A 14,988-nucleotide genomic window follows, 5' to 3' on the forward strand; every position below is an offset into this window, starting at 1 on the left:
CTTAGATTTTTTATGAGACATGTATAAACACATAGAGTGACCCTGACATAATTTAAAAATCCACCTGTGTAGTAATGAAAATATCCCCATCCTTCATTTAAAGGCATATGTCAGGACAAAATAGCAGAGACGACTTACAGGACCCTCATCCTGTCAATTTTCATATCAAACAATCATTACAAAACATTTCTCTTTAGATGCACCATTTTTTGCACCACTATTCATTTCTGATGTCTGTTGAAAAAATAAATCAAAACTGGCAGCTGGCTGACAGCACTCAGTCAGTCGTTTATCCAAGGTGATCCAAAGAACAGATATGAACAGCAGAGATGACTTATGAAAGCTTCAACAAGGCACCATAACTTCAGGAGCTCCATAACCTATAAATAATACAAATGGAGGGAACAGAAAGAGACAGGTGAATTAGAAAAAAATTACTCCAGAAGTAAATTTATTTTGTATATCAACTGACTGTGGTAGCAGCCAGCCCTTTGCAGCAGCATAATGCAGTCTGAGGAACATTCAGAATTTGCTTTGCTGATAATGTAATCATTATGAGGTCCAAGACAAGTCTAAGTTGAAGTAAAAAGCAGGTGCCAGTGTAGGTCCATTAAGTTAATAACACTAGCCTTTTCAGAGAATTTGGCTTTGTATTCTTTCTTCACAAGGAAAAAAAAAAAAAGATCTTTTGCAATGCTTACATGTTGCTACAGTGAAAGAAGGAAATTTTGCATTTCAAAATTCTTTAAACCTACGTCAAGTCATCGAGCAATCTGATGCAAATGTCCACAACTGCACAATCTCAGTTGTAATGGGCTATATACATTTCAAATAGATCAAATACTAGATATTCAAGAACAGAAGCTGTAAGAACTTCTGCTCATTGCCACATGCCCTGATACTGGTTCAAAGACGCTTATCTCCAAGCAGTCTGTTCCATCCTGCTTTCATTTGTTACACAAAATGATATGTAGTTTCCCAAGTGAGTTGCTGAAGTTGGACGGAATGTTCCGCTTTCTTTTCCAGTTTAGCAGCCTCTGTGAACAGTGTAGGAATTAAGTGCAATTTCAGTCCTCGCAATGTTCCCCTTCTTTCCCTTTACATGCACTAGATGAACAACTGACAAGTCTGAATTCATCAGTGACAAACCACAGCACACATACATATGAATCTGAAAAAAACAAACAAACAAAAGAAGTCAGATGGACTTTGTCTTCCCGTTAATAATGGGCCTGTTAATAAAGCTGGTTGAAAGTTGAGGTAATTTTGCTTACTCCAGGTCCATATATTCATATTTAAAATAACTAACAGTTATCTGACAAGGAAAACAAAACTATAGGAGAGCAGGACAATTTAGTTAAACAGGAGTTTATGTTTCTCTACTACATGCATTCTCCACTTTTTCTGCCATGAATTTTTCTTCACCATCAGTCAGTCACAACTTTTTGCACACTTCCACGTGCCAAGTTGGTACAATTTACAATACATTGATACATTTGCTTGTATGCAAAAAACTGGTTTAAACTAATAATGTAAAAATAAGTTAAAAACTGAAATTAAAAATTGCTGCTAAAAGAACTGTAGCAGGCTACAGAGCTGTCTTATCACAGAATAGGTCACGGTGTCAGTGTCTTAAGTACAGTCCTGGCGCTAACACTCCTTTCAGATCTCAGCCTTTTTGTGGGAGGTGCCAGGAGAGTGCTGCTTTGTTCAGAGTGCTATTACTTTGTTGTGTGTTTTTTTTAATATAAACATGCACTAGAGTCCACCAGCTCACCAGATTGCAGGATGGAAGCAAAAATGAAAGCAAAAGTTTCCTTATCCTGTTTCCCTGCACTGTTTATAGCAAGGCCAGCAATCCCCCTGCAAACGACTTCCCAGATTCAGTCTCCAGACTTTAGAAGTCCAGGTTGGAAAATGAACTGTGATTACATATCCCTGTGAATCCAGGAGTATCCGAAGTTTACGGGCCCTAAGGTGCATTGTATCAGCGATAGATTTCCATGCAGTGAATCCCTGGCTAAGAGTCACATTCACTGTAAAAGTGGAGAAGACAGATGTACTCAGCTGGGCCAGGCATCACTGGAGAGAGCTCTGTGCTTGCCTATGGAGGCTGCTGGGCTCGTCTGCAGCAGCAGTTTGGCAACCTCAGCACTGGAGAAAGCCTCAATGGCCGGTTTCTATTTGAAGTTATCACTGTTAATGGCATTCTTCTGCTCTGTCTAGTTTCATCACCTAACAAATATTTTGAAAAGTACCAAATTATCTTGCACAGAAAAGTGATAAAGAGCACAATTTAAAACTTGTAACTCTTAAATGAAAGTAGACATGTAAGAGCTGCTTAGCCACTGCACTTGAAAGCTGAAAACTGCTTCTCCTTGTTAACATTTGACGTGCTTTAAAAGGCTGAATTATCTAAATAGTTTGTGCTTTATTTAACAGAAATTTCCAATAAACCTCATTCTGTCACTTTGAGTTATGTCACTTCATGCCATGTGACATTGATGTAAGTTTGACAGGCAATGCCAATGCTGACATGTCAGTCTGAGAATTTATGACAAATTATATGCTACAGATACTTTTAAAGTATTGCCAAGAAAAAAAGTCTTTAAAATGTGTAATTACGCTGGGTGCATCTTTAGATTGAAAATAACTTATTCAATTCACATAGTTATATTGATTCAATGTTCAGGCTGACAATCAAAAAAAAGAAAGGAAATTTATATTGAAATTTCCCAACTAGCTCCAGTTACAATATATTATATACCAAAGGAAAACGAGATGTATTAATGTATTTTTTTTTAAAACCCACTCTGCTGTCATTAAGTAATACTGTTAGCATTTAATAATTTGAAATAATCGATCTATCTCAAATAAATCTCGAGACCCTATGCAGGAAAGAAAGGCCGTAGCTGAACAGAGAATGAATTGCTTATAAAAATTATTTTCCAGAAAAGTATACAACATGGCAAGGGGGGGACCTTTCACTAGAAGTGCTAATTGATCTAAATCATGCTTTTTTCTTTTTCTGGGTTTTGAGGTGGGGTTTTTTGGTAATCTCATTTTTGTACAGATCAGGTTCTGCCTTATAATTTCCTTGTAATCTCTGTACTTCTGTTGAAGCATACTTAATCAGACACATGTAAATGTTCAAGCATCTATTTTATCTTGAAATTTCTTACTCCTGTAATGGAAGATGAGACTGAATGCCTATAGAATCATAGCTAGCTGAACTTCTATGCTGTAATGTTTTTGCTATAAAAGCTTTCTTTTTTCAGGGTATGTGAAAGGAGTTTGATTTTGGCACTGTTTTCACTAGAGAGATGGAAAGGTGTCACCGGAATGGCATCAGTTAGTACTGACAGCAGTATTCAATAGAAGATCCTCCATGAATGTCCTGTTTTCGGCTGCTGCACATTTTCCTGGTAATACCACGCTGCGTACTAATAGAGCGCTCCATGTCATTTTACACTGTTGCCACCTAATACCTTATTAGCCAGGAAATGTTTGATTTAGATTATTGCACCAAGCACTACCTACAAAGTAATCACAAAGGCATAGACCAATTAGAAGGATGCCTTCTGCTGAGTGTTCTGAAATTAATCATGCATTAATTTCAACTGAAACAGCAGCTATTTTAAGATCATATATAATTGTATACAGATGTTTGGCTTAGAGCTGCCCATCATTCCAACAGTCAGGAGAATGTCCAAATTCTTGGAATCTCAAAAGTCCCTACTGCAGAGAGAGCTAATTTTGCCTCTATTCAGTGCAACCATGTATCAGTTTGTTGCTTTTTACATCCATCCTTAGTAGCTTTGAAAGGACCAGGAAAAAAGCAAAGCTGTAGAGAGCGAAATCCATCTGGACAAAAGATTACACCTAGAAGGAATCTCCTGCTAAATTTGAAGACAAAGCTAAGTTCATGCTCATCATAGTTTTTTTTAACATTTGCATCCAGGCTACTTTTATACAAACTAAAATACAACAATTCTTCACAAAGTCAGGGAACCGTGGCCTTTTCCTGAATGTTAACACAAGGACAAAATAAGGCACTGCATGAGCAAAGAGATGATGGAACAAAGCCTGCAGCTTCACTTAGGAGAGTTAGCACTTCTGCTGAGAAGGATCTCCAGCTTCCTAGGGGTTTTTTGTCAAGGCATGTCTTAGTAGCAGAGAGCCTGACTGTCCTGCATTGGCCCACAGATGTGATAGCTAAATCCTAAACAAATGGAAGGAGAGGTATACTCTGAGACATCTGAGCCCAGGACCACAGGCAGAAGAGCAGGCAAGGGAGAGCATGGAGCAGTAACCTCTAGTGAGGTTACATCCTGTGGGTTAGTGTGTAATGGAGCTGGTTTGAAAGACACATCTCTGCCTCCTGTCCATTTCAAAGGCAGCTCCTGGCAAAAAAAAGTCTGTAACACAGCTTTACCAAAGTAGTGTTTACAGACTATTAAACGTTTAGAAGATGCTAGGTGTGGAAGGCCAAAGTTTGAAGCAGGTGTCTGTATGCCATACAAATGTTGGAGACACACAGAGTTTGGAGATCATTCTTCTGGAGTTCATGTTTCTCTGCTCATCAGCTTTCATGCCACAGATGAACTCTGAATTCATTGTGCATTTGGGGTAGAGGCCAATAAAAGTTTTACAGCTGAAAAGGGCCAGACTTAAACATGAGTGTCACCTTGACAGAACTTGATTGGCAACAAATGGGCTAGACTTACAATTAAAAAAAAAAAAAAAAAAAAACCACTACCTCACCTTGAGCCTCCACCCAGAAACCTGAGAAAAGTAAACTAAATTAAACAACTTCACCTGCTCAGTTAATTTTCCGTATTCATGAGCACAAATAAATAATCTTAAAAAGTACTAGCTTACTGAAGCACAAAAGAACAAAACAGAAGAACAAGGAAACATATTAAGGACGTATATGAAGTGCTTGAAGTATAACTTTAACCATTTTTACACTCCCCTCTGCTGGATCTGGCCAGCTGGTTGCCTCACTCACAGCAGAGCCTGGCTGCTTGTCCCACTGCTCCCTCTAGATAAGTACTACAGCACTGTTGCTTGTAGTTTCTCTTACTTGACCTTTTAGGCCAGAACATATACGGCAGTAGGAACTAACAGACTCTTTGTATACTGGAGGCTCTTAAACAGTTTTTTCTCTAAATCCACAGAATTTTAACAATTTCTGCTTCATGAGAGGCTCTAAGCAAAGTCACTTTTCCTTTTTCCTGCATGTAACTTTTGCCCTCTAATGCTGCAAATTATTACCTTGTATTAGGGTGACCTCTCACCCTGAGTACTCCTAAACATAGTTAATTAGCCCAGACTTTAATACAGTCTCAAATGGCTCTCCATTATATGTGTCTTGATAAAATAAAATATAGCAAACCCTCTCTCCATTTTAGTAAATCAACACATGTGGAATAAAGGTGGCTCAGACCTGATCAAGGGTTCTTTCCATTCATCGCCTTTTTTCTACAGGCAATAATACCAGCAGCAAGCTTTTCTTGAGTCACCTTCTCTTCTAGACTGCTTTGGTAGAGGAACCATGACTCTGCATGTCAGCTGCTAGGCTTACAGAGGAATAATATCAGCATTTCATGTGTTTTGCCCTGTAGCTCTATCACTGGCAGTCTTGCAGCCCCCTGCCAGGAGTCACATATCCTACAAACCAGAAGCCCAAGCACTGCTGTACTTGAAAGGGCCCACTAATATTACAATTTGATATGATGGGTCTCCAACCTGTGGCTCATCAGACCTTCCTATATAAATTAACTCAGTGGCTTACAAGTTTCACCTGACAGTTATTATACTCTCGTTCTTTGTTCTCTTTTTAACAGAGGGAACTATCGTACAATATGTGGCAGGTATATTGTATTAAGACAGTGATGAAAGAAGTGACTGTAATAGAAAAGATTAAATGTGTAACATACAGTTAGACTCAGATAATTTTTCTTGGTGAAAAAAACAGTAGCTTCAAAAAATACATTCCTCTAGATTATTGGTGATAGGCAAGACATCATCATCCACATGGTGTTTAACCTCCTGGTGACCAAGTTGGTGGGACCCGCTGGTGCGTTTCTGACACTTTTGCGCCTATGTTTTTAAGCACCTCAAAATAAATGGGAGACAATTGCTACTGAGGGAGAGTTGCCACTCTTCTTGCACTGGATAGGTTTCTATTTTTCTTTTATTGGGCCTTTAATTGCTTGTGAATGGCCAGATCTTGCTGACTGCTGCTGCTGTGCTGAGGACATCGCTGGGGACAGTCACAGCCATGTCCTGGCGGGCATCCTGTGGGAAGGGGGCTGCTGCCACGTGCGGCTGATGCTCCTGGCACCGAGGCTGCTGCATGGCAAAGCAGTGCAGCTCTGGGGATGAGCCCTGGGGAGTGGACTGGAACCAGTAAGGGCCCAGTAATGCCAGGTTTGGTACATGCGTCGGTTTCAACTGGCTGTACCTGTCAGTGCAATGCACAGGCAAGCAGCCAGCCCTGGGGAGGGGGCTCGGGGGGAGCCGCAGCGCAGAGGGGACTTGGCTCGGTGGCAGGAGCTGATGCCTGGCACCTGCCCCAGCCCATCTCCCGGCCTCCCCCGTGACCGCCCCGGGGGCTGGCAGCACCCCAGTGCCCAGCACTGTGCCTCTGGCTGGTGGGAGCAGGGTCTCTCCCTGGCACTCGGCATGTCTGGGGCGGAGGCACTGGGTCTCCGGCGACCCGAAGGTGCTGGGGCATGCACGGGGGACATCCCCTCCCTTAAAGAAATTGAGCAGCTCCTGAACACCGGGCGGCCGTCTTGCAACCACGTTGATGAAGTATGGCCTAATCTCTTTTTAGGAGACCTGTAAGTACAGCTCTACAGACACACCTCTGTTGTACAGTCTGTCTGTTAGTATGCCTCATAGGTGCGGCTTTAGACAGCTGATAGTTTTGCTAATTGCTGTTTCTGAGATAAAATTATGACTAAGCTAGTACTTGTTTCTCAGTTAGCCCTTAGAAGCAATTCACAGGCTGACACTCCAGCAAATGGCTTTGGAGATGCAATTGCAGTGCTTCTCCTGCTCCATAAATATCTCTGCACCCATGTCATTTTGTTTGTCTTTGTCTTTTCCTTAGAGTAACAGCTCACAACAGATTTGTTTTGTGGAAAATGGGTGTGACCCATGTTTTAAATGCTGCCCACGGCACAGCATACAGCCACGGAGGCCAGGACTTTTATGGAGCAACCATTGATTATTATGGTGTACCAGCCCATGATCTCCCAAGTTTTGATATAAGCCAGTTCTTTTTCTCTGCGGCACAATTTATCCACAACGCTTTGAACACACCAGGAGGTACGAAATTATTGTTGGTCACATTTTTATGCGAGTTGGCAGCATCTTGCAAGAGGTCAGCTCCACGAGCTCAGTGGTGGACAAATCATTACCTGTTCTCTTGCCAGCTGCTGGTCACCTGCATGGTGGGCGGCAGGAGGAGGGAGTTCTGAGTACATGGATGGAGCTCTAACTAGGTCCCAAAAAGTTGGCCTGAGAAAAGGGATGAACAGTGCAGGAAAGAGAGATGGGCAGAGAGGAGAGGAGGCGGAGTAGAAAGACAAATATCTGGAAGGAAAGGCTGGTTCAAAAAGGGGGAAGTAAAAACATGAAACAATGAACACTCCCTTTTGAGACCCTCTTATGGCAACCGTATTTGTAAGAACAAATGAATAAAGAGACTGATTTGTACAGCCACCAACTGCATAAAGAGGCTCATGTATTGCAGATGATCTTGCATGAACAGGGCCTGCAGAGCTGTGCCCCTGAGGAGAAGATTTACCTTTACCCAAGGAGATTTATGGTGTGTTGCACAGGAGACTGAGCTTCTTGGCACTGGTGCAATAAAATACTAATTAACCTGTATTACATAAAAGACCGTTTCTTAGCATGAGTAAACTGGCATTAATGGAGCTGTCTCAGTCTGTATCACAAGTTCTGCCTTCAAAAGAGAATTACAGTTGCAGCAAATTGCCTTATTATGCAATGGTACTAGGCCAGTCATTTTTCTTGGTGGCTAATGTGTTAGTGCCATCCTTACAGGACAGATTTTAGCATTCTTCTTCACCCAGGTAAGCCCATCTGAAATCAGTGGGTCTGATTTTCCTCCTGCTCACAACAGAACAACTTCATTGCTTCAAAAGGGTTTTCTTTGACTTACCAGTGTTTCTGAGATCAGGTTGGGATCTCATGGCACTTGTCAAACGAGTGTAATAATTGCAAATTAGACTTAATTGTTAGCACTTCATGTGATCTCTCAGAAGGGTAAGAAATACATGTTTGTGGTGTTACTCTGACCAAGCTAGAGAAGGCAGAAGGGGTTTGCCTTCCCTTTAAATTGAACTTCATCCACTGTATTGCTTCTCTTCTGTGGTTATAATATTTTTTTTAATTTTTTTTAACCAGCTAAAATTTTGGTACATTGTGCCGTTGGAGTAAGCAGGTCAGCTTCCCTAGTCCTAGCATATCTCATGATAAATCACCACTTGCCGTTGGTTGAGGCCATCAAAACAGTGAAGGAACATCGATGGATTTCACCCAATCGCGGCTTTCTGAAACACCTGCGAAATTTGGATGTTCAGCTACGGCAAAAGAGGGACTGCTGAAAAGGCAAACCCATTTACATTCACTTTTCTGAGTTTCAGCCTTCATAGCCATTGTGTATATACAGCTTCCTATGATCAATGCATGCTGGAAAAATGAAGAAAATTATGCATCAAAGAAAAGAACCATAAATGAGTTCATTCTGACAGCTCAGTTCCTCCAAGACCAGCATAGCCAACATCAACACCATAAGCACCGTGTGCTGCAGAGCTGCTGTGCCTAGCGTGGTGCTACAAGATGACTCCACTGCAGTGATTAAGATGGACTGAATTTGTTCCTGGTTTGTGCTAATGACAGAGGCAATTTCAATAGTCACATCTAGCTGTACAGTATGTTTGAGTCCCCTTTACTTGGGAGTGAACATAATCAGTTTCCTCGGTTTGGTTACAGTTTTCATGTGCGTGCTCTCATAAGAAGAGCTTTTTGTGTTCCAGGCCTGGTGATGTGGCAAGGGCAATTTCTTAAGAGCCCAAGCACTGCTATGGAAACATTCCTCTTTCACTGGTCCACTAACTATCGCAGTGCTACACGAAGCTGTGACAGTCTGAAGACCCACACCAGCAGAATAAACTTCTGTGCAGCTCTCTCTGCAGTCTCTGGGTCAACAAACCCACAAACCTTTTCTTGTATAAATATGTTTTCAGCAAGATAATGTATATTATGTAATATATTGAGGACATTAAAAAAAGATATCAGCTCCTCAAAGCATTTTGTGAGCTTGAATTCATTGGTTCACTCTCCCTCCAAATTATCCCAAATCAGTTCTGTGTAAGTGGCTTTGAATCATTCCTAGCTTAAACTAGGTAGGAACTTAGCTTACATCGATGGCTAGGCTTAACTGATACAAATTAGTTTTAAGCTGTTTTGAGGATGTCACTTTTCCTGTCACTAGTTAATCAGTACTTAAACCAATGCGATTTTTAATACAGAAACAGCATTTGAAATTCATGCTCCTGCTCTGCCTGAAAATCAGCTTGTTACCTTGTGATGAACCATGAAGCAATAATCAAATCTATTTTTTTCCCTTTGCTACTGGTTTGATTCATTGATTAACTGACCTTATAAAACTTCCCTGCCAGATTAAGTAAATACATTTCTGCTGTTTGTTTGCATTTGAAGCATCAGTTTTCATCACTTTCCACTGGAAGAGACTTACAAGGTTATTAGAAGACTTAGATAGTGGTGACTTGTGAGTGAGTCGAATCTCTTCTTTTCCAGACCCCCTATCCTCCTTAATTCTTGAAGAGGTTATGACACAAATGCTGATTCTGCCTAGCACTTATGGGAATGTAGAAATCCCTTCCTATTTCAGTGTAACAAATGCTTTGCAAAATAAGTATCTTTAAGATCCTTTCAGAGGTCTAATTCAACTGTTTGTTCAGATTTTCCTAAATCTTGCCAAAGAGCGCCACTGATGAGAGAAGGAGAAGACATTGTAGTGTAAAAAGATCAGATAGAAAAATCACATTTAAAACCCAATAGTGCTAGGAAAATCTTTATACCTCACAAAGCAGCAGAGTGGTGGAAGAGGAGCTGGATTTGCTTTTAAATTCTCCATTAGAGTTAATAGGGATTTATGAGTTAATATTTCATTGTAATTTATATTTCATTCACATTACAGTAGATTTTAGTCTGGAAACCTTTTGAAGACATGGCATTGAAAAATCTGAAATTCATGTGAGTGAAATAATGCTTCTTAATGCCTTTAGGCTGAGCAAAATTAGACACATGTGAGCAAGATTAATGGAACCTCCCATCAGGATAATACTTTGCATGCCCCTGAACATCTGTCCCACAAAGCCACAGCTGTGAAAGCTGCTCCTGTTGTAAATTAGTACCTGCTTTTGGAGATACTGCTCATCCTGGGAGAGTATTGCTTCACTGGGGGTAGAGAAAAGAAGAGTACAGAGCGAAGCTGAGTCAGTATGGCATCCATGCCACCAATGACATGGTAGTGATCTTGTACAGCAAGACTTACACCAGTGGAGGGAATTAATTAGTTAGAAACTCTTTTCAAGGGCACTGGCAAATCACAGAAGTGTTTTTAATCTGTGAAGCTAGTATTGCATATATTTCCTGCTTGCCTGTATTGCTCCCTTCCTTATATACAGTTTAACTTTGGCTCCAGGTCTGCTCAGGGTAAAAAACTCCGGTCAACATAAGCAAAAGTGGTAGAATTAGTCCTGTAACTTAGAACAGAAAACAATGTCTGCTGTGATGTGCTAGGACAAAAAGAGACCTTCTCACCTGTCACACTACTCATAGTTCAGGTCATGATGTGACGTGACATTAGCACTTCACTGTCTTCCACTATCAGTGGGAAAACTTGTATTTCAAATATTCGTTTGGCAAGTTGGACTAAGGAATCAACACAAAAGAAAAATACTGCCTCATCAGTGGCACTTTGTTCAGAAGATTCACATCTGTCAACAGGGTCTATGCACCCAGGTGACCAAAGGCACTGAATGTTAACTCCTAACTGAGGGATGGTTCCATTTTGAAAGATGTTTAAGTACCTAAAGGTAAGCTGGGTACCTGCTGAGCTGGCCAGAGCACCATGGCTCATGCAGCAGTGCCTACGTACCTTCCCAGGAGACTGCAGGAACTGTCAGTCCTGGACATCCAGCCAGGCCAGGAGCTGATTCCCTTCCATCTCCTCTGAAACAAACAGGCGCACAGGCCTTCCTGCCCCAGGCTTGCCTTATTATGGGGTCTTTCCTCAATCTGTTCTTAATTCCTTTATCCCTTTTCATTTAGTGTTTAGCTGAGGAACACATCTGACAAAGACCACAGCAGAGTGCATACAGTTCAGGAATGAGGTACTCCCATGGGAAAGGCCTATACCAGAAAGAAGAGTTAGACGTCCTCTGAAGAGGATCTGAAAATCAATTTTTTGTTCTGTTGAGAGCAATTTTCATCTAGATCCTGTTCCTGAACCACCTTACCAAATGGGTCATGAGGGCTAGTGCCAGCTCAGCGGCAGCTGCGAGGGTGTGCCTGTGAGCAGAGAGCACAGTGAAAGGGACTGTCCCACCCACAGCTGTGGCAGACTTAAATCTGCTTAAAGTAATCACAAAACCACAGTGTCACCTGAGGGGAGCCATGTAAAATTCCAGTGGAAACTTCCCTTAATTTTATTTTCCAGTACAAGAACTGAGGGCATGAGATTATGTCAGTAGAAACAAGAGGAGGGGGTTTAGGTGAGCTGTATAATGCCTTGCCACAGGATGCTGCAGAGGGTAAAAGCCTATAAATGTTCAAGGGGTAACTGAAAAAGTTTATGGGGGGAAATCTATTCAGGGTTAACAAATGCTCCATCAGATCTGGAAGTTCATGAGCTGCAGCCAGCTGGAAGCTGGGAGAGTGTTAGAAAGCAGTATAATTCATGCTTGTGTGATCTTACTTTCTGTAGGCATCCACTTACAGCAACAGACAGGCGGAGGATAGTGGGCTCAATAGACCTTTGGTAAGGCCCAGGACAGCTGCTCTTATGGTCGATATTTTGAACTCACCCCTAAGATGAGCTGTTCCCTCTTTCCTGGTAGTTTATTATTAGAACCAGGTCACATGAGGCATTTGGGACTGCGTCTCAGCTGCATTGACCAACATTTCTTTCATAGGGAAAGCTCTGTGCTGGCAGGCACAGCAATATAGTTTATGTGGTGAGGGGAGTAGTGTTTTCTTTCCACAAGATTCGCTTAATGCAGACTTTTCATTTTTGTGGCTGTTCCCCGTTCCATCAGGGATGTAGCGCTGAGCTAATCCGGGGAGGCGTCAAGACGCATGCCGTATTTAGAGACAGCCACCTGCTTGGAAGCATCAAGCCGCAGCAAAGAGCATGCTTCAGAAAAAAATTTCCCCTGTGGATTCTGCAGCAGTGGTGTCCCGCTGGCTCTCCCCTGCCTAAATCTACATGTGGCCACCAAAGGGGTCAGCACCTGAAGACGGCCAGAGCCCGTCAGCCCAGGAATGCTCTGAGCCTGGCACTCCCTCTGCCCAGGAACTGTCAGATATTTTGGACAGCTGCAAGGTGGAATTAAATCACGTGGGTGAAGAGTGGCCTAATCTCTACATAGGCAGTATATAAGTGTTATTTGAGGCTGAGCTGTTCTGAAGGACCGGGGAGTATAGTACTTGTTAACATATGCTGTCTAACTATATTTAGTTAGCGTTGTTAAACTTCATTGCCTTAAAATAGGCTTACGATTAGCATAGAAGAAAGCAAAAGAACTATCCATTAAAGAAAGAACCTACAGAAAGGAATAAAATTAATTAAAAAGAGAAGATTCTCTTTATTGCTTTACATTATTTTATAATTATTCAACGTATAGATTTTATAAATGCTGCAACATTTACCATATTAAGCACAAGATAAACCTGTGATCCTGAGTAGCCTTAAAATTGAATTATGATTGGTTTTTACCTTTTTCAATTTAATTTTAACTAGAATGGAATTTTTCACATTAAAAAAAGTATTCTGATTTTTGCTGTTTGTATGGTATGACAACTTGATTTGCAGTTGAAATTTCCGACAAAAAGAAAATATTCTGAATGACAGCAGACTTCACTGTTTATTTCTCAAACTTGTGCGGATGGTTGTTTCACTCTGGAGCGTGGAGAAAGTATGCAGTCATCTGCACTCAACAAGTCTAGTGCTCAGTGTTATGCCAAAACAAGTTCCTTCCACCACCAGCAGGTTGCAAACTTGTTTAAGTATCTGGCAATTACAATTATAATAATTTGTAAATGAGAGAAGCAGGAGGAACTAACAATCCTTTGGCTAATTGCCCATTGATTACAGCTAAAAGTGGACATTCTTTTAGCTATGAAAAAGCAAAGCCTAAAAGTGAGCTAGATGACACTGGGGAAATAATCTACATTTACAAATTTGGTTTTACAAATTGCAGCCTGCTTTCTAATCTCACCACATTTTAATCAGGAGCGTGACACCCTGCAGATGAGCCGTATGCACAGCGGGTGGCTGCCCACTAGTAGGCACTGGTGGGCACCCAGAAACATGGTTGTGCTGGTCTGGCCCCGGGTGTGGAAAAGCAAAAGCCAGCACAACATGCAGTACTTCACTGAACTTCTGCCTTGCTGACTAGAGTGGGAAACCAACCTTTGTCTTTCCAGTTAAACCTCGTAACTATACTTGGAAATTAACTTTTTTACTTTATTAGAACCATTTGGAGAAATAAGGATTTGCAGAATTGAGCCCAACAGGTAGTAAAAGCAAAGATCTAAGATTGTATAAAGATCACTGAAATTGTATTGTCTTAACTCCATCATTTGATTTAGATATTCTTCTAAGTACAGTTTTAAGACCTTCTTTTAATGACTGTGGATATATATGCTTCAAATTATTCTTGCATGTTTATTTTCAATCACATTCTGTCTTTTGGGAAAAAAAACAATGAATGGTGGGACAAAAATGTATAGGCAACAACACTGTGTACATGTAGTAAGGAAAAGATGAACTTTGAGAACATTCAGCTAACAGGAATAAAAATGTAAACAGCTTTGTTTGCTAATGCAACAGCTGATTGCTAATATTGAGCTGAAATACAACGAGTTACAGACTGCAATCAGTGAAACTTGAAGTTTATCGAGTGCTACAGATAGAATTTTCTTTATTCTGCCAACATCAATAAGACAACTATGAACAACACCTGACAATAAGGTTTCATGGGATCTTCCTGAGTATTTGCATTTAGGGCTCAACCCAATACTCAGTGAAGTCAATAAACAGAGGATGTTTCTGTACTGAGCAAACCCGTGCCAGCATCAGGACTTGTGCCAGAGCTAAAATAACCCGAAGCAGTACCATAAATTGTCACTGCTTGTTCCTGTGGAACCAATTACGTGCAGTTTCTGCGGAGCTACTTGGAAATTAAAGATGAATCTAGAATTGATGCTATGTCTCCTTATGACTTTATCAGAAATTTGATGGTCAACCACTTTAAACAAGTTAAATATCTCTCACAAAATGAAGTAGGGATGGCTGACTTTACATGATGTCTTTCATCCTGGAGGACTTTGAAGTGGTCAACAAACTGATTATTAAATATTTGTCTGGCTATCGGCCATTGTTGATAGGCAAGGCCAAGGCCAAGACCCTTTGGGTTGAAAGGTAAAATATTTTTTAAAGTGCTACATGATAAGCAGCTGAGCACACAAGATGTAAAATATCCTGCAGAAATCAAACTTCATGCTGATCTTAAGCAGGCAGGTTTATCAACTGGGGTTTAGCCAGATTAGCAAGGCTAATACCACTCTAGCAAAGAAACATCATACAATTACAGGCTGACACAAAATGGTTACAGGCTATGCTAAACCTGAGTGCGG

At 41.1% G+C, this 14,988-nt stretch overlaps 1 protein-coding gene across 1 annotated transcript; it reads left to right on the plus strand.

The window, feature by feature from the left end:
* Nucleotides 1–6,444: 6,444 nt before the first annotated feature.
* DUSP13A (dual specificity phosphatase 13A) lies at nt 6,445–9,348 on the plus strand. Its single transcript, XM_074875676.1, has 3 exons — nt 6,445–6,851; nt 7,124–7,341; nt 8,446–9,348. Exons 1-3 carry the CDS (start codon nt 6,445–6,447, stop codon nt 8,643–8,645), a joined length of 825 nt encoding a protein of 274 aa, XP_074731777.1. The 3' UTR covers nt 8,646–9,348.
* The last annotated feature ends 5,640 nt before the right edge of the window (nt 9,349–14,988 follow it).

Source organism: Strix uralensis, chromosome 7 (genome assembly GCF_047716275.1).
Source record: "Strix uralensis isolate ZFMK-TIS-50842 chromosome 7, bStrUra1, whole genome shotgun sequence".
NCBI classification, from domain to species: domain Eukaryota; kingdom Metazoa; phylum Chordata; class Aves; order Strigiformes; family Strigidae; genus Strix; species Strix uralensis.